Below are 23,279 nucleotides of genomic sequence, written 5' to 3' on the forward strand. Positions count from 1 at the left end.
TGTTGCAGCCATTGCAGCATATAAAACCATTCCAGATTTTCGCGGAACACTTACTACTTCACGTTCATTGGAACACCAGTGTTCCGCGGAACATAGTTTGGATTAGGGATTCCAATCCCGGGATCCCGAGCTATTTTCGATACCTATGAATCCCGGGATTTCGGGATTGATTTTTTTTATCATTTTTTATAGAAAATAAAATAAAAGCGACAGAAAAAATAATTTTAATAAAAAATAACTACATTAGAAATAAACTGAGTTTGAATGAAGTTTGATTTATACCCATGTGTAGGTTGCCGATTCATTTTATTTTTTCACAAAAATTATTAAAAATGTTATACACATTTATATTTTTATAAAAATCGATGTTTTTTTAAATAAATATAAAAAATATTAAAACAATGAATTAGTCAAAAATCTAAACGACGAAAAATTGAAAACGTAATGAACTAAATTTTATAAATAAATATGACCATAAAATATAATGTGATAATAAGATGTGACACTGCAACGAATTCAAATTTTATTACATTTTTTACAATTGTAGGTTTATCTTTAAATTTAAAAAAAAAATCTTTTTAATGTTTTCAGATACATATTTATTAATTAATGCAGTTGAAATTGTAAATTATCGAAAAAAAATCTCAAATTGCAAGCTTCAAAGTTTTCCGCTAGGCTCTCTGCTGGCGTGCCTGTCCCCCTTAAAATTCGCCATGAAAGTGTGAGAAAAAATACAGATTCCTGGTTGATTAGAAAGACCTTAGGGCCAGAATAAACATTACCCAAGAGTGATTTTTGGAAATAGTTTTTAGACAATTAAAACTGATTTTTGATATCCAACTATTTTTTTTTTTAGATCGATGTACCTATTTAGAATAACTAAAAAATGAGAAAATTGAAAAATGTGAGTTATGACTCTAGGCAACTCAAATCATAATAACATGTTATACAAATTAATGCAGTTTGGAAATTGACCTTCGTACAATGCGACAGTACATTTAGTTACTTGTGTTTTGTGAATACTAACAAAATCACATCGACGTATTCAACATGTTGCGGACGAGATGAGTTTAGATGTGCGAGCCAGCTAAACTTTAGGACAGACTAAAATTTTGGCTTCATTTTACATCTAGTCCATAGTAATAAATATTACCTCAATGTATACATATTGGTTGCACTTTTCGCAGTGGACTGTAATTTTGGGATGCTTGTAGACTACGGATCTGGGGGGGTTTAAATGAGAGTTGATCCAGGCACTAACCGTGGTGTTGTTCAGGTGGGCTCCGTGGTCTGGTTACACTAGCACTCGTGCGGTACTGTTTATTGGGTTACCCGTTGCGCGGCACTTGATGGTACACTTTTGATGAAGGAGGTTAATGAATCAAAAGAGCCGGTATCACGGCTTGCCAGGTGTTCAGAATTAGAAATAGATCAGATTAGTTCGATTGGACGACGGTCACCCTGTGTCAAGTTGATCCGGTCGTGGTCTACGAATAACTGACTTATCAAATCACGGTCTACTGATGACCCGTGATTGTTAAGTGACTGGATGGCAATAATAAATAAGGATGGTAGGTATGATATATTTAGGCAGGTTTAAGGATGGGATTGGGATCATAATCGGCCGAACCACATATTATAAATGTGCAGCCCGGTGGTACACATAAACTTATAAATGACTTGTACCTGACACAACTTTATCCAAATACGTGAGTTTATGAAGCTCTTCAAAGGAAATTCTCCCGTTATCAGCTGCGGCAGCCTTATTTAGCTCTTCCAAGAGTTGATCTTAAATCTTTGGATTCATGCCCAACTAAAATTTCAATATTTATAACACCGTCAATAGTAAGCTTAGTCGAGTCTTAACAATTTTAGCTTGAAAATATCACATGTCTCAATTAATATGCAATAGTTAGGATCGCAGATGTTTTACATGTTGATGACGTACAAAACGAAACCTTCAAATCAATTTAAGTGCATCTATTCTATATACACGCTATCGAGGATAGTTTATCATATTTATGTATTGAGGCGGTTAATTGTTACAATTTGTGAACTGTCAAAGAGTGCTATGTTTTAACAGCACCTCTCTTGGCTGTGTTAACTTTTAGAGGGACAGTTTTGACTGCTAACCTATTGTAATAATTATAATACCTCCATACATAAATATGATAAACTACCCTCGATAGCGTAATTGTGTATAGAATAGATGCGCTAATTCTGAAAGAGTTTTATATTTAAATAACATCAATTTTTCTGCTATTATTGTTGGTTTTTGAAACATAAAATCGGGGTTTCATCTGCGCTTTTTGTGATACTTGTATTTATTCCATTAAAATATTCATCATAAATATTGTTAAATAACTATTTAGAATTAATACGTCTATGGCACTGATAGACCTCATACTTCATAGGAAACATCATACTTACATCTATTTCATTTTTGTGTTCAACGATTTTTCTGTTAAGTACATTAGAAATAAATAAATATCTTAATATTATAATATACCTCATATAGTGCAAATGAAACGAGTCCACTGGATGTTTCTGTAGCGTCCACTAGATATGCAAAGTCCACCCGGCAAATTTGATCATGGCGTTTGCTAAAAAAAAACGTATTATTTTAGTTACATACATACTATCATCCGCAGTGGAGTCGTTGTAGAGCATCCAATTCTAAAGCTGAGGGTTGCTGATTTGAATCCCACATCTGACATTCATTGTTGGTTTGGTTCAGAACAACACAAAGGAGTTGGATGAATGGGTAACAAGTAACAACCATTCCTCATAACAAAGTCTATTGAGATAAGTTCCACTCTGCGGAGAATATGTATCATGAAGCTGTGGCAGTTTTCTATGATCAAATCAGCGCTCGAAATGGAAAATTTTACGAACCGGAAGGCTCGAAAATTTTCTGCTATTAACATGGTTATCAATTTTTATGGGTATTTTATAAACATAAATGTGGTAGATTTTTTGTTATATGGCATATCTAGCTCAGACGGTCAAAATATTTTAACCACGAGACGGAGCGATAACTTTACAGATTCCACGAACCGGAACGGCGCTCCGGTGCGCTCCAGTCCATTTCGAGCCCTAGATCAAATGAGGCGTTTGCTATGTCAGAAAGTATTAAAATGTGTTTTTCGAAATTTTGAGCATCCTTTTTGTTTACATATTGTACGTTTTTAAGCATGTTTCATTAAAAATATATGTAAGTGGAGACCCAGTGGCGTGCGGTCGGGTGCGATTCCCAAAATATTCGATAACTTGTTTGCAATAATATTATGTATTTTATATAATAACAGTCCACAAAGTTCTGCAGTGGATCGTTCAAGCAAACCTCACCGGTGGCGAAGGGTGGAGGGCATGTTGTTAAGATCCGCCATAAATAGTGCACATTAAACTTTGTAGATCATACGTATTTGTTTTTATTGAAATGAGACTACAGTTTACAGATGGTGTTTGTTAGTTTTTAAAATTCAATTAAACCCTGCGAAAACCAAGCCATAATAGATATAGTCAAAAAATACTCCTCTCTCTATGAAATATTAAAAATTATGCAATTAAATCATTCATAACTTTGGATATTTTATAGATAGAATAATATTTTTATCTATTATAATTTGGTTTAGGCATAATGTATTCCTAATCCACGAAAACAAATAAGTATGAATGAAAAAGTGTGTGCAATTTTGTCACGCAAAAAAATACCAAAACTATTATGGTTTGGTTTGGGCAGGCTTTAATTGATTTCTAAAAACTAACCAACACCATCTGTAAATTATAGTCTTAGTTCAATAAAAACATATACGTATGATTAACAAATTTTAATGTGCACTATTTATGGCAGATCTTAACAGCCTACCACCCTTCGCTGCTGCCGCACGCCACCTCAGAGTGTGTCTTTATTTCGACAAAAAACTATTTTAAAATAAAAATTCTCACAATCAGATTCTTGATAGTTCTTCATCATGCTTTGGTAGGCTGTATTTTCCTTCATTTGAGGATCATCCTTTAAGGCTATCAGGTCATTTGATATCTTATAGAGTTGATTCTCCAAGCTTTTGCTGGAAGCATATTGGATTTTGTTATTTTACATATTAACAGTTCAGTCCAACAGAATAGTCATGATGATAAGTGAAGAGCATTGAATTATTATTTTTTAAAATCTATAAAAAAAAGCAGTCGGCATAAAATGTATTTTGACAATAATAACGCCTGTACACGTGCATGGATTTACTGGAACCAATAGTGTATAAATTGAACTATCGCGATAATAATTGTTTTTAGTGCTGACTATCACACCAATCTCATTCTTCAACTGTAATCTATATGTGTTGTTGTCATTGTAAGGTGCTATTTGATAGGTTGTGAAAATTAGTAAATATCAAAATCCGCTACGCAGTGTAGTTCGTATTTTTTCCGGAAAGTTCGCCATTACTGTCGAACAAGATCTTTTTGTCAACGTGTTAAAATTGTGAACTAATAAGCCCCTCCTACTTCTAACCGCATTTCCACTGCAATGATTTCCGGTTATCAACGAGTTGTCCACGTGTTAAAACTGTCTACTAACAAGCCCCTCCTATTTAGTTAATCGCACTTCGACTACAGCGACTTCGGGTTATCGCCTAGATCTTCTTGTCGGGCGTATATACGTCATGCAAATTTTAACTATTGCGTGAAAATTTAGAAGCTTCTGAACTTTTTTGATCCATACATGCAATCTTGCAACTTGCATGATAATACGCATTTACAAAATGCATTATTTTTCTTGCATTATAGCACGTATTGTCAGTACGTCCTGCACGTAGTATAAATTTATTTTTATTCAGCATTATTAAATAATGCTGAATAAATGAAATTTTCATAGATTATTTTCCCAGTTTTAACCGATTGTGTTATGTGTTATGAACACAACATTTGCCTTTAAAAATGACTAGGTATTAAAATTTTAAAACATTAATATGGTATTGATCAGTGAGAATTGTGTAGTGACCTGAATTCTTTTCGAATATTCAAATAGGTACCTTTAATACTATATTTTTCCACCGTTTTCACTCTGTATAGTCTAATATGGGCTCCCACATAATGTGAGATGTGACAATAATAACATTTTAACTTATTATTACAATTCTTGTTTACTTACCTCGAGCTGTGGGTCTATTCTATGCTTATCGACCGCTAAAGTGATAAATATTATCAAACTTAGGGTAGGTTTGTATCAAAATATTAGCACTTATTGTAACAATTACACGAAGCTGGTTTTTATTGTTGCAATAAGTGCGATATTTTAACAGCAGCAAGATAGGTGCTGTTAAAATATCGCACTTATTGCAACAATAAAAACCAGCTTCGTGTAATTGTTACAATAAGTGCTAATATTTTGATACAAACCTACCCTAAGTTTGATACTATTTATCAATTTAGTGTTCGATAAGTATAGAATAGACCCACTGGTCAGCTTAACCAACCATGGCATGATAAGAAAGGACGTTGTAAGAAAACTATCCATGATTGTCGAAGAGAAGACGGTGTCAATCACTCTTCTGAATGGGTTATCCGGTTGTTTGAAGGAATCTAATTCTAAACCAAACACCCCCGTCACAACCATGTTCATGAGCACATTGCATGACATCTGTGAAAGAAATGTTTATATATTATACCTACTTTTGTCTTGCATTAGTTTTCATTGTCAAAATGACGCGTGGATAGTGATACATCTTTTAATCATATACGAATATCTCAGCCAACTCCCACCAAAATTCAAAAATGGAAGCTTTCTATCTAGTTAGTGCGGCTGCCGTTAAGAAACATTCCATTTGACGGTTCATACCTTGTTGATAGCGGAGGATATATTGTATAAAATTTCAACGGGGATTTAAAAAACAAAACTATTTCAAATACAATAGGTGCTCGGTAATCCGGCACCCATATTTTTTCACCTATGCCGGATTGTCGGAAATTCGGGATTATTGGATTTCTATAGGAAATAATTCTATCACAGATTTGCACACTAAAAATCTTTATTAGTTTATGTAAGCATACACAAAAAATTGGTAACATTGCTTACTTAATCAATATTGACGCTTTCACGCACGAGAGAAACAAACAAACACCTGTTTATCTGTTAAGGTCGGGTACCGAACTGCCGAGCGAACGGCCCTCCGCTCTATAATCTAGCAGTTTAATGTGAAATCTGCCGGATTGTAGAGCAGGAGAACTGAATTAAAAAATGCCGGACTATTGGACATGCCGGATTGGTGACGCCGGATTACCGAGCGCATACTGTACTTAATTTATAAACTAAGTACCCACAATGGCCGGGCAGGAAACGTGTCAGCCTGTAATGTTGCAGGTCCGGAGTCTGGCGAAAAAATTATCATGTTGTTTTTCAATGTGTGTTTGAATCTAGAGTATGAACCTAATAGGTTGAATACGTGGCTAACACCCCATTTCTAGTAAATCTGTTAATACAACCTCCACTCATAAAACGAATGTAATATAACTTTGGAATAAACTAAAAAATAACATTAATTTAGTTCTGCGTTGAAAAAAAGAATCTATATAGTTTGCCCAGCTCGGCCAGTCTGTACTCATTATGTATAATTTCTTGATAACTGTCAAATAATCTGATCATACACGCGTGATTCTACTCGTTATGATAATTCCCGGCACGTGCCATATTATCTCAAAATGAATGCAGGACAAAATGGATATTAAAAGATGATTACGATATAACGACTTTGCTTTCTCAATAGCGTCCTTTGACTTACAGGTTAAAAGTCAATGAGGCATCAAACAAATAAGTATTTCGCTCTCTTTCGATTGTTATAATGTAGATTCTTCTTTCATTTTCCAGTACATCCAAATAGATTATAACCTTTGCCCTTAGTTATATCCAGGGGTGGTTCTACCTTAAGGGTTCGTAGGGACCATAATAATACATTATATAATTATACCTACCTACTTAAAATTATGATTAAATAAACTATTTAATTTATTTTATCCATCTAAACCCATCACAATTTTATAGAAATATTATTATTATACAAATAAATAAAGCAATGATTGTAAATTATGTATTAAATTATTATTAAATCCTGGCACCCCCCAAAAATGAAAATTATCGGAATGATTTTAAACATTGAAATTGAAAGCCAATAAACTATACATTTGGGCTTAGACAAATAAAAACACGGCAAAAAAATGATTTGTAATAATTCTCCAGCACCCTTTTTAGAAAAATCTCTTAGATTTTAATTTCTAACACAAAAATTTCGAAACACTAATGTCAGGTTGTTTTAGAAACCCAATCCCTAATGGAACTGTCAAAAAATTCTCGGTGTCCACCCGAATTCCGGAGTGGTGTAGGTCATGGCTGGGGAGGGCTGACAGGGCTCTAGCCTGGGGGACCGGGCTGTGGGGGGCCCGGCGTGTCGGGTTGACCAGATAAGTGAGATAAACACACATCATAAATTAGCTTTAATAGTGAAAAAAGTCATGAACATTTTCAATTACTTATATAATTGTGCAATATATTTTTTGATTATTATGTGTCGATACTCGACAGCTCCATTATTAAAGTGGATGTATTGAAAATCGCCAATAATTCACTGCATAAGTGCCCTTAATTTGAACTAAAACACAATTTGAAAAACCTTTAATGTAGAGTTTCACACTACCTTTAATCTTAGCGGTAGGTAGGGGGGCCGCCAAATATCCTAGCCTGAGGGCCCGTTTCAGGATGTGGGGACCATGGTGTAGGTACACCGAGTGCAATAGACAAAAGACCGATAAACGAGAAATTAGGCTGTGAAGAAGAAAAAGAGCCTATTTGACTAATTTACATTCTCCTCCTTGGGCCCCCCCCCCCCAATATTAAATCCTGGGTGCACCACTGGATGGGCATACCTACATGATGGGTACATGTGAGAACATAATCAATGACAATCAATAGACAATTTAATTCCTTATGTTATATAAAAAATAAATAATCTTGTATTTGTCCTAACTACATACATATTTACTCTTAAAATATAATATCCTGTATAAAAAAGGTAATTGTTAATTATTTTCAGTTTAATATAATCTCTGACTTGTCAAAATTTGAACACATTAATCTCAACTCAACCTATCTATGTCTAGGTACTAGGTATTAAATTAGTACTTACATGTTGTTAATCCATATTTTTTTTATAAATTAACTTCAATTTACCAGGTACTTATGTAAATACATAACTCGGTAGTATTCCAACTGTGGGACCAGTAGCGAGGGGTAGAGGTAGGCTGTTAACATTCAACATAAATAGTGCATACGAAATTTTGTCAGTCGAACGTATTTGTTTTCATTGAACTAAGAATACAATGTGTAGATAGTGTTTCGTCGTTAATTTTCTACAAACACGTATCTCAATTTTTGTCAGTTTTGAGTTGTTTGATGTAATGAATTCAGAATTTGAATACGCACATATTCCACTAACACGTATCTCATAACATACTTTATAACATAATAGATTTAAGCAATTACATACAACTCGTATCACAATAAAAGACTTTTATAAATATTATAAATTCGTATCTTGAGTTACGTGTTTGTAAGTATACAGAATACTGAACTCCAACAGATGATTATACTGAAGCTCTTTCTCGTAAGTAAAGATACGTGATTACTGCAGTAATATTCACAATAAAGTTGCAACGCATTCTCGTATCTTCGACAATATGACTGATCGGTCGAAAGTATAGTGCGATAAATTGAAGAAACATAACATTTTTTTTCATGAAAATATGTAACTAACTATACTAAATGGATATTTCATAGAAGAAAATCTATTTCTAAATTTAAAACTGAGAGAACAAAGTTGTTATTTGCCTCTCCTGAAAAGTTGTGTTTTTTGAGATACGTGTTTGTAGAAAATTAGCGACAGTTTATTTGTTTTTAAATTCAATTAAACGCTGCCTAATCCAAGCCATAGTACGCAATAGTTAAAAAAAGTTTATTTATAAAATATCTAAAATTATGCCAATAAACCATAAATAATTTTAGATATTTTATAGATATAAGAATATTTTTTACGGGTAATGGTTTGGTTTGGCAGGGCTTAATGTATTTAAAAAAAACCAACCATCAACATCTGTAATAATGTATTGTTAATTCAACGAAAACCAATGAAAAAATGAAAACATATAAGTACAAATGACAAAGTGTGCACTATTTTTGTCAGATTGCCCATAGCATACCTAAACTAGTATGGTTTGGTTTAGGGAGGGCTTAATTAAATTTAAAAAACTAACCACCACCATCAACAAATTGTATTCTCAGTTCGATGAAAACAAAAAAGAAAACAATAATTAGGTACATTATAGAGCCACTAAGAAAATTGCGCAGGCACTGATGGATTTTGGGGGAATGGGACGACTGGCCTCCGGACAATTGGACGCCGCACTGTCGTAACAAGCTTGACAAGTAGCAATTAATTACTAACAACATTACTAGTAACATAATTACCAATTTCTGTATAATTGTCTATTGAAGCAGGGATGGCATTTAGTGGTATACATTTTGTTAGTAATGTATTCATACAACACATTTCTTAGAAATTGGAGTCATGAAAAGATGATAAAAATATTGTATAAAAATATGTGGCGGCATTTTGGCGCTGTCTAGGGGCGGCATTTTGTCTAGGGACGTCACTGGAGGTTGTAATAACAGATTTTAACTTTTAGGATAAATGGATGTCACCCACTTATTCAACCTATTAGGTTCATACTCTGGGTACAAATACACATTGAACGACCACAATGTCCGGCCGGTAACGAGTCGGCCTATAATGTTGTGGGTCCCGAGTTCGAGTCCCAGGTCTGGCAAAACAGTAAGTTTACATATAAATATTTTCAATTATTACAGTAGGACATTTTTTTAAGATGAATGCTCCACCTACCTAAAACACCTACCTAGTAGAAAAATATGAAGTTTGTGATTTGAGGCAATTTATTGATAATATACATTTCTTTAAAATGTGGTGTTGGCATTGAATGCTTTGTATTTCTTGGACAGAACACAGGATGAAACAGTCAATCATTCAGAGGCTACAATCATGGAGATGCATTCTGCAGTTTTTAGAAATATTGTTCGGCGCGGACCAGATAACCTGGTTTTGGGTAGCCTCCAGGGAAGACGAGCAGAGGAAGAGTGTCGGCGCGCTGGAGCGACCAAGTGAAGGAGATGACTGGGGACAGCATTCACTCTACCTTGCGAGAAGTAGTGGATCGAGAGGGGTGGAAGGTCTTGGTCACTCAAAGGATGAAAGAAGAAGAATAATAATTGATCTTAAAACAGTACAAAGAAAAATATTTTTTATTTAATGTAAATAATTTTGCAGTTTTACAAAATTCTTTCAGTAAAATACTGTTCTACCATACATTGTGCATAATATTTATTCAGTTGAAATATTATGGTTGAAATAATCAATAGATTCCATTAAAGTTACATAGATGTCGCTGTGCCCAATTTAAATATGCACAAATATAAAAAATATTGATTCACATTTTTTGTAGCAATATTTACATTATAATTTTATTAATGATTATTAAATTTGCAATCAAATCTTATCCACTAGTATGTGTCATATTTATTGAGGTTTGATTAAGAATACTAAAGTTTTGTATAAAATGTGTAAGGTATAGAATGAAAAGTTTTCAAATTTTTGTAAAAATTTTATTTATAGATATCACTTCTTCATTCGATCGTGGAAACTCAACCAAAGGCCTCCGATTGGTCTGAAGATAAAAACATTCGGGTCGATTTCTAGCGGACGGGGTCGGGTCTTGGATGATACGCGCACTTCGAAATGCCTTATCAACGTGGCAATGGCTATTTTCGTCTGGGTCAGTGCAAACTTGTAACCTGACAAAAAAAATAAGTTATTAATATCTGTCGGTCTTTATAAATATCTGCAAACCTAATAAATTCAATGACTAACCAAACAAAAATACAGATTGATAGATAGTTACATAAGTAGTGTTAAAGTTTGGTGAATCCAATAAACACCTACTAGGGTGTGTACCAGGGAACTCAGAAATAATGGGAACTGAAATACACAATGGGTAAGGCGATAGCAGGTAACCGACTCGAGTAAGGAAGAATCCGGGTTAAACTTACACACGTGTTAAGAATACGTTTTACATCGAATACTAAAAACTGCTCTCGATTTATGCATTTACGCTCATTTAGTATTTGTGTATTACAAACACCATTGCACGTGCATAATGCGTGCTTCAGTTTTCGTAGAACACTCACACATTCAAAAGCTTGCTTCACCATGCGGCGTATTGAATATTGCCTATCGGTATTCTATTTATTATCTGTTCTGTGGTGTGTACCTACTGTGACACCCCCATATGGTCCCCATTTGGGGATGTCTTTGTGTATCTGGAGACGCCCGAATCGGTATCAAAGCCAACAAATAATAAAGCGCTGATTACGAAAATAAATAATAATAAAAGAGCCCAGCCGGCAATGCCGTAAATTTTGTTAACCATTGGAGATTTGCAACGTCGCTTTCTTTTCGACGACGGTTTCGTTGGAAAAAATCACAAGATGGCGCGCAGATCGCGACAAGCAGCAAAATCGCGAACGCGTACATTTCGCCCTCCGTAGAATTAATTTATTAAAAATGTAACCATATAGTATAATAAACGTAAATAAACTCGCCGCTTCCATCACAATTCCGGTGCCTCAATTATCCACCTTCATCCCAAATACAGACGATAAAAAAAGAAAACAAAACACAAAGTGACAGTTGAGAAATTCTCTTACCGAAATGGAAGGAAGTGATACTACATATTTTAAAAATCAAGACAACAAACAGTTTACAATGATTATTCCATAAATTGAAGCCTCCCCTCCCCCTTAATATTGTTGTTTTTTATTTTATTTATTAAGGAAACAAACAGTTATATATTATTGATTACAAAAGTTTAAAATATTATAATAATGAAAAGTTATTGCAACCAGCAAAGTTTCCATGTATAAATTATAATATTGTTAAGCCTAACAAGATAAGAGAGTAAGAATAACATAAATATAAAGAAATTACATGAGAAAAATGAGGAAGAATAATGAATAATTAACATTTAAAAAAAAATATATAAGTATACCTATATATTCATTTATACAAAATTTTGGAGATAGCGCGTTTAAATGAAACAGGTGATTTATTAAAAAGGATCAACGGTGGAGAAATAGGTACATATTGTAATTTCAACAAGAGCGCCGAATAAAAAGAGTTTTGTTCATAATGATCTATGTTATATTTTGGCAGTTTTGGACATGTCGCTCAGCGAGTGGACAACCACTAGACAAATGCCGTCATACAGTGGTATCCAAGGAGCATTAAATGACCATAAGACCACCCTAAATCCCGCTGAATAGACGAATACATAAAGTTTGGTAGAAATACGTGGCTTCGAAGAATTAGGGACTGAAAAGAGTATATTTAATAACATATTTAATTTATATTCAATTCATTAAATTCATATTATATTCAACAGGTACTATTTGTTATAAAAATCATGTAAAGTAGGTATCTATGTTTGTAGTATATTATACTATAATATATAGGATGAAAGTAATGTAAAAATACTGACCCAAGCAAAGTCGGGGGCCTTCTCCGAATGGCAGATACACAAACTTGTGTCTGCTGTTCTTGGCCTCTTCTGTGAATCGTTCGGGATCAAACACTTCCGGATTGGGAAAGTAGGCGGGATCCATGTGGAGACCGTAGACGGAAATTGTGATGGGTGTTCCGACAGGAATGTCAAAGGGAAGCGAAGTCATGTTCGGTTTTTGAGTACAGAGGCGGCTTGAAGACACTCCCGGCGGGTACATCCTTAATGTTTCTATAGAAAAAATATTAATAGATATTCAATATGCTTTACTCTATTCTTAAGCATTTTTATTTCAGTGACACTCTAGAACAGCGGTTCACAAAGTGTGTCCCGCGGGCCAATTATGTATCGCGTGACTTTTTGATGCGTCCCTCGATATCATAACATAAATCTTATATTAAATCTATATTATTTTTTATTCTTCATATCGAATATTAAAAATTACATTTAAAATTAAATGAATTATACTCTGGCAAGAATGAATGCTAATCAAATGGCTTTTTTATTTGGAAGTATCTACTTATATTTGTGAAAAAACATTTTCCACAATGAGCAATAATAAATCAAACTTAAGATCAACATTATTAACAGACAACCATATTGCATATGTTTTGCGTATTCAAACCACAAAATTTGAGCCTAGATTGCGGAGCAAGATTTAGTTTCAAACAAACAATTGCATAAATCACATGGTGAAAAAATTAAAATATTATTTTTCAGTATATTGATAAGAGTAATAATAATGTATATTTAGTTAAAAATATATGTTTACACAATAAAAATTTATTTTTATTTTTTTGCCTTATATGTTTTTTAAAAACAGACAATATTTACAAAAGAAAGGACAGAGCGAACTGCCAAATATTTTTGATTTCAAAATTATCCCTTTGACAAAAAAGTTTGTGAATCCCTGGTCTAGAATAGTTAATTTTTAGGTATTTTGTGCCTACTGGTTTCGCATGTCTCCTTTTCTATAATTAGTACATTAATAGTTACTTTAACTAATTTAACAAACTAATCAGTACATTAGTAATTACATGTAATTCACCTGATATGATTTTATCCAAATAGGGTAGTTTGTGAAGTTCTTCAAAGGAAATTCTTCCACCCTCGGCGGCGGCTGCTTTATTCAATTCTTCCAACAGCCGATCTTGGATCTTTGGATTCATGCCCAACTATAAGTTCAATATAATTTAAATACGAGTACTATGAATGCTATGTAGTACACTGGCAGTATTAAAATAGTTTGGTAGGTATAGATCCACCAGTATAAGTTGTCCGCTGAGTGAGAGCGCCACATGTTAGCATTTGACATATTGTCATTTTATACTGTAATGAGCTTTGTTCTAAATTCGAACACCTGACAATTTATGATGGTATATCAGCTATATGTAATAGTACACTTATGCTAGTTTTAGTTTGAAAATATAACAATTTAAACAACAACAAGAAACATCTGTTTAGCCCCAAACAATAGATTCATTTGAATCACCTTCATTGCATGTTTTGACAAACTTAACCATGATAGGATAAAGTAGAATTTACTTATTTTTTATATTCGATAAAATATGATAATAGTTAATGGGTACAGCATTTTTTATACTAATTATTATTTAAATAGGTACATACCTCATAAAGTGTAAATGCAAGAAGTCCACTAGATGTCTCTGTTCCATCAAGCAGGTATCCAAAAACCCAGCCAGCTAATTTTATCAGCGATGCAGCTGAAAATTATACCATTTCTTGTTTATTAAACCTTGACTTTAATATTAGAAATTTATTAATAGACATGTTCAGTAGACTCCCTATTATTCAGGCTAATGATGTGGAGAGGCGGCATGTATAAACGAAAAACACGGATAATCCAAACTATGGTTTTTTCGATACAAGTCGGTTATGAGGAAGCCAGGCAGGATGTCATAACCGATTTTGGGCAAAATTCATGAATTCAAGAATGAAAACCTAAACTAACCCAACCTAACAAATAATCCAGTATATCGACTATTTTCAAAATGTGTTTGCCGCTGGCTTCCCCATAACCGACTTGTATCGTTTTTTCTTTTTAAAATACTATAATACTATACATTTCTAAAGCAGACAGTTATTTTAACACGTTTAAACATGGCATTTTAATGTTTGATCGAATTTTTTAAAGCAAGGTTCATATTTACGAAAGCGAGCGATTTTTTTTTAAAAACTAGGTTCATGAACGGAGTTTACTGTATATATCTCATATAAAGTTATTTAAAAAGGAGTAAATCTCACCGTCGTCTGATTCATGGTAATTATTCTTCATCATGGATTGGTACGCTTCGTTTTTCAGCATTTGTGGATCATTCCTCAAGGATACCAGATCATTTGCAATTTTAAGAAGACTTTTTTCATTTTCTTTGCTGACAAATCTAAGAAATAAAATCTTCATTAGTAATAAATGCATGGTCCTGATGGCTAAGTAGATACAACATCTAGAGTGAATGAAATGTATGAAAATCTCATAAGATATGGTATCAAAACAAAATGCAATTTACAAAAGAGAAAACAAGTTACATATTATTACAATTTTCTTCTTGGGCTATAAGAGTTATAAAATTAACGGTGCAAGTAACATTTTTTAGAGAAACACTACACTTTTTGAGTAGAGACCAAACTTGGCATACCTACATCATATCAATATCATACCATACCATGGTTAATGTTTAGGAAGGGGAGCCATCTGAAACTCATCCTCCCAACAAAACGGTGGCCATGTTTCTCAAATTCGTGTCCATTCATTTTTTTTTCGACCATGTTTGATACTAATAGGGGCATTTGGGCCTCTTCAAAGTGAAGGTTTGTATTAGCAGATTTTGTTTTTACGAGAAATGGATGTCAGCCACTTGCTCAACCTATTAGGTCTATACTCTGAGTTATATACAAATTGAAAAACAATATATTGTGTACTTGCCAGACCCAGTATTCGAACCTTGACCTACGACATGTGGCATTGCTTAAATATTTTTCAATATTTCCTATTAATATAAGACTAAGTAGGTCATGGCCCCCACAAGGGGGGGGGGGGGCTGACAGGGCTCTATCCTGGGGGCCTGGCGTGGCGGATCGACTAGATAAGTGAGATAAATATACTTCACAAATTTGCTCTAATAGTAAAAAAGTTGCCTGCGGTGTTATTTCACTTTAGATGTTTTAACATTTTAAAACACGTGGTTTTGCAATGCAATTTTTGATTGTGTATGGATACTTGACATCTTCAAGTGGATTTATTAAAAATACTGAAAAATCATTAAAAATACATAATTATAATTATATAAAAACACATAATTTGGATAATGCTACTGTAAACCGTTACACTATCTTTAATACTAGCAATAAGTAGGGGAAAGATCCTAGACTGGGGGCCCGCTTCAGGATGTGGGTGCCATGTAATAGGTATCTAGGTGATCCTGGCCTATGTGTTATATAATCAATAATGGGTATGTTTCTGAGGTTTTCAAATTGTATTATAATATTCTAAAAGAATATGTCATAGGACAATAATAATATTATGAAAAAAACCCATTTACCTCAAGTTGAAAAGTTTTCCCAGCCACGGCATGATGATGAAAGAACTTGTGAGGAAGCCATCAATGAATGTGGATTTAAAAAGTTTGTCAATGATAGTTTTGAATGGATTTTCTTTCAGTTTGAAAGAATTTAGTTCCAATCCAAATACTCCTGTCACAACCAAGTCCATAAAAAGTTTCGATGACATCTGTGAAGGAATAGTGATTTTTTTTAATTCATGCAATAAGTAATTGAGGGCCATGAATTGTTGAATGGATAAGAAATACATAAAAATATCTATATTATTTTTAGGAATAATAGTAAAACTGAATTTTGATAACAATACCTATTAATTCTAATCTTGGGGTATTCATTGATAAAAATATAATAAATTAATAAATAATATTGTAAATGAAAATACATAAATTGTTACATTTTCATACATCAGTGATAGGTAGAGTTGGGTATTTCCCGAGAAAATCTCAATCTCGAGATTCGGGATTTCCCGAAATGGTGACATTTTGAATTCTCGAGATTCGGGATTTCCAGAAAAGAATTCTCGGGAATTCTCGAGATATCGGGAAATTAAAAAAAAAACCTGTAAAAATCCTAAAATCAGTATAAAAACAGACACATTCCAAAAAAATGTGTTTTTTTTTATTCATGTAAGAAGATAAACAATATAGAAGTAGGAAAACAAAAATAATTAAAAACATTACTTATTGAATAGGATTTCAAAAAACACAGACTGTCAATCGCGTATGCTTTTGACACACAAAATTCCCTGGTGTTGGAAAAATTGCGCTCATTTTGATTCGACGTTGGCTTAATTGTGTTGAATGCCCCGATCAGTCTTTGGACGTTTTGTGTTTTTTGTCCACTTTTTTCATATAGAAAATCGTTTTTTCAAATAATATTTGATAATAAAGAAATCCCGAATCCCGAGAAAAGATTCTCGAGATCCGGGATTTCCCGTAATGTTAAAAATTTCCATTCTCGATATTCGGGATGGAAAATCTCGAAAATTTCTCGAGAATTCCCGAAACCCAACTCTAGTGGTCAAATGCATAGTCATACTTAAGTAGACTTATGCTGCACCGCTCAAATTGATGACTTTATGACAGTGAGCAACGTGTTTATAAAAAATCACCTTAGTTAGAATAACTTGAAGGTGACATCTCTGCATTTGGACATTATTTTTATTTATTAATTGAGTTAGAATTTACTTGGTAGAATTCCATTTTACAAGAAATGAAAATATAATTAATATTAAATTCTACAGGTTTTTTTAAAAAGGTTTGTCGATAGCTATTTCGGTTGTAACACCATTATCAAGACTATTCAGATAGGCCGTTTGCCTTTGCTTAAATACTATACGTGTATAGATAGAGACAGAATACATTTTCTTATTCGTTCCAGCAATATTATGAATTTTTACATTATTATTAATTGTAATATTATTAATACTTTGAAAACCCTAAGTGGGTTTTTTAAAATGGATATCGAAATTTTCAAAATTTATCAAAATTACAGTGTTCGATGGTTATTTATTGACATTATTAATCAATTAAAATATTATTAGTATAATTGTCTTAATCGTGTGTTTAGATTATATTTAATAGTGGCGACGAATACATTACCAAATTTTCATTAATTATGTGATTACTTTTGGATAATTCGCGATTAATTTCCAACTGTTCAAGTAAATTTAATTTTAGACCTTTATTACATATATGCAAACATTGTGGCGTTTCATTGTTACTGATGCTATGCGAGTTTGATATCAAATGTTTAGCAAACTGAGAATCTGTTTTACCATTCCTAAAAGACCGGAGGTGCTCTTCAAAACGAGTTTTTATTTTATTTTTATTTTTATTGCTTATCTCCAACATAGTCCCAACTGGAATAAACAAACTAGTACAAACTAAAATATTTTTGTTCTTACATCTCTTCCTTCAAATGTATATTTGGGATCATTGGCATTACACTCCTTGACATGTTCGACCATCATATTGCAACGCTTCTCCATATTGGTGTAAGTTAATTTTATTTTGACAGGTGTGATGCCGGCGATCCATCTCGCCCGAGCGTCCTTCCACGCTGCTCCGCTGCGGCCAAACGGGTTAGTCGCCCAGATCGGGTCTGCTATTGGATTAACCTATCAACAGAATATACTGTAATAATATCACAATAACCACCAAGTAATGTAGTTTGGACCGATGGTATTCAAAATGTGTGCTATGAACAACACGCAGGGCGCCACAGGATGTTTGAAAAAATTAATAATTTCATAAAATTTTAATGATAAGTATTGATGCAGTCACAATAATAGATACCATTGTTTTACCAATTTGTGACGCCAAATGAAATTGTTTTACCTCAAAATATAAAAAATGTTTTTAGAAACCATCTATCCCAGCATAGCAATTTAAAAAAAATACAAGATTATACAGAAATTCACATGAAGTAAACGTATATAGTCTTAATTTGAAATACTACTGTGCCAAACTATTGGCTCTCCCAGCAGTACTATTTGTATATTTTAGGATGCCGTGAATATAATATCTTTAGATGACAGATATAAGGGCAACGTGAAATGAAAATATTTGAAAACCACTGGTTCAGAGTTCAGACTATATATATAGGGATTAATAGGAATGTTTTGTATTACAATATTTAATGACGATTTCAAAAACATTTCAGCGTAGTTGAATCGATAGTCATAGAAAACATTGACACAATCATCGTGACCTGTTTTGACGTTTTGTTATTTATAGTGCTACTGCTATTTACGATTTTTCGTGATTGTTCACCTGGTGGACCAAGTGGACACGTTAGCAGAATATGCCAAAGACATGAACGCGAATAATATAATAACAATGTAAGCACCTAAATATAAATATACCCTTGTGTATATAAATACCTACCAGGAAATCATTATCTGCGAAGCTGGCAAAATTATTGACGAGAACGTCTTTGATGATATCAGGATCCCTTATCAGAAGTACTGGAGTATTCATTTTGAAATAGCCAACGAACGGACTGTCCTTGTATTTCCTGAAAAGTCGAATAATAATATTCATTTCATCATTAGGGTGAAAATCATAAAAAAAATGTTGTTTCCTATAAATACGCAAGGTATGTGAGACCTTAGAACTCTCGTGGTTCATGAAATGTAGCTACTTACTGCCAGTGGCATAGAAGAAGTTAAACGAGTGGTTAACGTTTACCTTGACGACCAATAAAAAATAATTTAATTCCGAGAGATTGTTAAACATAAATGTATTATCAATTCATTATATAATTGCATGTTAAACGTAATATTCAGACAGTCTTATTTTTAGATGCAAAACTCATGTCTGAGAGAAACCTTTGAGATAAAGATTTGAGAGAAAGATCCTGAGGCGGATATACCGACCCATGAATGATGGTGGGGAGTGGAAAATTAGGTACAACACGGAACTATACCGCTTATACCAAGATTCAAAACTCTCCACCTTCATAAAACTCCAGAGGCTAAACTAGGCAGGCCATGTCCAGCGCATGCCTGAGTCACTGATACCGAAGAAGATCCTCGAAGACAACCCAGGGGGGAAAAGGCCAGTGGGAAAGCCACGCACACGATGGGGTGACAACATTACAAAAGATGCCAACCAGCTGCTAAAAATCATGAACTGGAAAAGACGTGCGGAGGACCGTTCCGGCTGGAGGACGGCGGTGGAGGAGGCCAGGGCTCGACTTGAGCTGTAGCGCCATAAAAGAAGAAGAAGAAGAAGGTAGGTACCTACTATTTTTGTAGGAAAGTAATAAAAAAATGAGGCAATATATTGACACGAGAAAAGATCCCTGCATTTGATTCTGAAAGGAAGATTCTTATTGTCCTCTTAAAAATAGTAAAAAACCTCGCGACAGAAAAGATAAAAAACATTTCTAATCTAAGTCTGAAGGCAATTCAATTTACTGCCCAAAACATTAAAAAAGATAATTATGATCAAAATTCATGGTCAGAATACCTAAGTGGAAATTTATATCGATATGATTATGAATTTAAATAACAACACGGCGCAATAGTCTAAGGCAGGGTTTCCCAAACTTTTTCTGCAATGGAACACTTCGCAAAACATTTTTTCAAGGTTGGGTAATTCCTATTAAATAAAAATTAAAAAAAATATATATTAAAACGCATTATTTATTTAGTATTTATTTTTGAATATAAAACTATAATATTATAATATAAACATAAAAATTCTATGAATATATAAATAACTTAATGACTTTAAGTTGTAAAAAATGGAAGTAAAACAATAATAGTTTGTTTTGAAAAATTGGGGTACCCTTCTGACAAACTCGCCCAGAAATCATTCAATGGCTGATCTTTGTATTTTTGTTTCAAATCAGGGTCACTAATTAAATCAATTAGATTTTACAACGTTTTTCTTAGCTCGTATTCTTATTTGTCCGGTACAAATCTTGCAGTCGATTTTTAACTAACTTCCCGACTAGCTAGACATTTGAAACTTTTAGAATATATCAGAACACGATACCAATACATTTTTTAATACTTTTAGCCATCTTTAAGTAGAATTGAATTCATTTTCGGTTAATTCTGTTTTGTATGAAAAGTTATTTCGACACCATTATTGGTTGCTAGCAACTGAATTATTAATATATAAGTGCGTTACTATGGAAATCAATATGTCATGTCAAGTAGAATTTTTTTTTGATCGTTTAAGATAGTCAAGTCAAGTTTATTTGATTCAACAGAAAATTTAAAAACGTTGTAAGTATATAAAAAGTTCTTTTTATCTTGTAATTATTCATAGTCACTATCGCAAAATCATTAGAGTCACTGTAATTCCTTTAAAAATCGCTGGATCCAGTTTGACGTAATCATATTCAAGTGCCATTTTTGCATGCAAAAAGATAAATACCTACAGTGCAATTCCTCATTAATTGAGAGTTTGTATAATATAAAATATTGGTTCCACTCATCCCAGAGGTTCTTTTTGCCACATTTTCATTTGCTTATTATCTATCACACATTTGCAATAATTATAAATTGAATGTAGGGAAATATTATTGAAAAATCTTGATTAAAAACTAAAACTAAAACTAAAAACAAAGCCTCACAGCGGAAAAAACAGATATTTCTGTACAAAAAGTTGACCATCGAGAGTTTGCTCAAATGAATTTGTCATCAATCTCAATGAGAATGTGCATATGTGGAAAATTTGTTTATTCATCGTTTACCTTCGTCCAATAGGTGTTCTTCACCACTGCGATATATACTATCACTGTGATATCAGGCTAGAGTCTAGACCAGCGCTGTCCAACTTCTTTTATTACGTGGGCCATTTTTTCTTTAGCAAACATTTCGGGGCCAAAGAGGCTAGGCGAATGAAAAGTCAGTTAATGTCAATTCATATTAATTTGTAACGCAATATTTTAATTCTCAATATTATAACATTGCACTTTTTCTGCACTTTTTACTACACTGATATACGCCTCTTTGTCTGATTACCTCGCATAAAATTAGATCAAATGATATTCAATTGAATTAAATATCTAATAATAAATAAATTCATAGATAAAATATGTAAAACAATTAATATTTATAGAATCACATTATATCATTTTCATCCTAGCGTCGGAGTGCAAAGTTATGAAGCATATTATACTCTACTTTATAATAAAGCGATCATCGTCTGCTTAGTGGAAAACTTCCATTGCTCTCAAAAGTTGCAATATTTGTATTCGTTCCTTCATTCACCACCCCTATTTAACGCATGGCCTGCCTATCTTATCCCCATCTGACTTCACTGGCTTCAATACGTATACTAATGTATTATCAAATAACAAGAAATGGGCGATTACCGGAAGTCGCTACTCGCTGTAATCGCATGTAGAAGACTTATAGCGATGTGCGAAGCGTATTTAAACAATGTATCTGCACTCATTATAGATTATACTCCTTTTCTTCTTTGCAATTAGCCAAAAATGTACTAATAATAATTTTAACATCACTCCTGATCGTTTTGGACATATATTTATTATAAAAAGCTTCAAAATACGTAAATTGACAGATCCGTACGCCACAGGAGCGTAAATTGAAATAACAAATTTGAGGGCGTTCCTCATTTGAAAACGGAAGTGGGAGTAGCTGCACTGGATGGGATTGTTAGATCACAGTTTTAATACGTGGATAAGAAGTTCTTGCTCGACAGTAGTCAAGGTAAACGTTAACCACTCGTTTAATACTACCTCTATGACACTGGCATATGGCCCCCACAAGAGGGGGGCTGACAGGGCTCTAGCCTGGGGGCCTGGGCTTAGAGAAGGCCTGGCGTGGGGGTTCGACCAGTTAAGTGAGATAAACAGACACCACAAATGTGCCCTAATAGTAAAAAAAAGTCGCGTGTTAGTTGCTGCACTGAATGGGATGGTTAGTTCACAGTTTAAATACTTAGACAAGGAGTTCTTGGTTGACAGTATTTTTCGTCGCAAGAGCGGCGAGTTTTAGCGGGAGAGGGGGGCATTGCCCCTAATTTATTATAAGAAAAGAATCACAATCAAAATAAAGGGCTTCACGAAACCACACTCACCTGTACAGATCCACATACATCATCCCGAAATGTTGCCTGCCGAGCATTACATTTTTAAAATTGCCGAAGAAAAACTGGGGCTTATCGAAAGGCACACCCCTGTCCTTCCAAAATTTGTTGTTCCATGTGAAAAACACATAGAAATAGGTCACAAGAAAACAGACCAAAAATACAATCGCTTCGCACAGCATGGTGAACTCCAATATACTAAATCTAAATTCGCATCAACAACTTAGATCAATTTGACCTTACATAATGTAATATGACCAAAAGTTAGTGATATGTAATATATTAATAAACAAGATAAGTACTAATACATCGGTAGAAAAATAAACGATAAAAATAGAACGATAATAACGTGTACATAAGTCGGTACCTATTTATTAAAAAAAATACATAATATTCTTATCTTTTATATTTTTATCTGTCGTCCAAATCGACAAAAGATGCTCTCAAACATTCATA

The 23,279-nt window shown here is 33.5% G+C and overlaps 1 protein-coding gene across 1 annotated transcript; it reads right to left on the bottom strand.

Annotated features, from left to right (window-relative positions):
* Positions 1–9,132: 9,132 nt before the first annotated feature.
* Positions 9,133–23,023, bottom strand: LOC147066771 (putative cytochrome P450 28a5). The gene is made up of 9 exons (XM_085954183.1): positions 22,815–23,023; positions 19,140–19,269; positions 18,158–18,370; positions 16,233–16,420; positions 14,938–15,074; positions 14,302–14,396; positions 13,721–13,847; positions 12,652–12,903; positions 9,133–10,909 (listed from the first exon to the last, which is right to left on the bottom strand). Exons 1-9 carry the CDS (start codon positions 23,003–23,005, stop codon positions 10,734–10,736), a joined length of 1,509 nt encoding a protein of 502 aa, XP_085810309.1. The 5' UTR covers positions 23,006–23,023; the 3' UTR covers positions 9,133–10,733.
* Positions 23,024–23,279: the final 256 nt, after the last annotated feature.

This window comes from Rhyacophila brunnea, unplaced genomic scaffold (assembly GCF_057557595.1).
Source record: "Rhyacophila brunnea isolate RB1 unplaced genomic scaffold, BYU_Rbru_1.0 scaffold_4, whole genome shotgun sequence".
Taxonomy (NCBI): Eukaryota; Metazoa; Arthropoda; class Insecta; order Trichoptera; family Rhyacophilidae; genus Rhyacophila; species Rhyacophila brunnea.

Bases quoted from the DNA above. Each gene is read 5' to 3' on its own strand.
- LOC147066771 (XM_085954183.1), bottom strand. From the start codon at position 23,005: ATGCTGTGCGAAGCGATTGTATTTTTGGTCTGTTTTCTTGTGACCTAT. The intron at 18,371-19,139 runs GTAGGTATTTAT...TTCTGTTGATAG, and splicing joins TCGCAGATAATGATTTCCTG to GTTAATCCAATAGCAGACCC. The intron at 10,910-12,651 runs GTCAGTATTTTT...TTTTTTTGTCAG, and splicing joins AGGCCCCCGACTTTGCTTGG to GTTACAAGTTTGCACTGACC.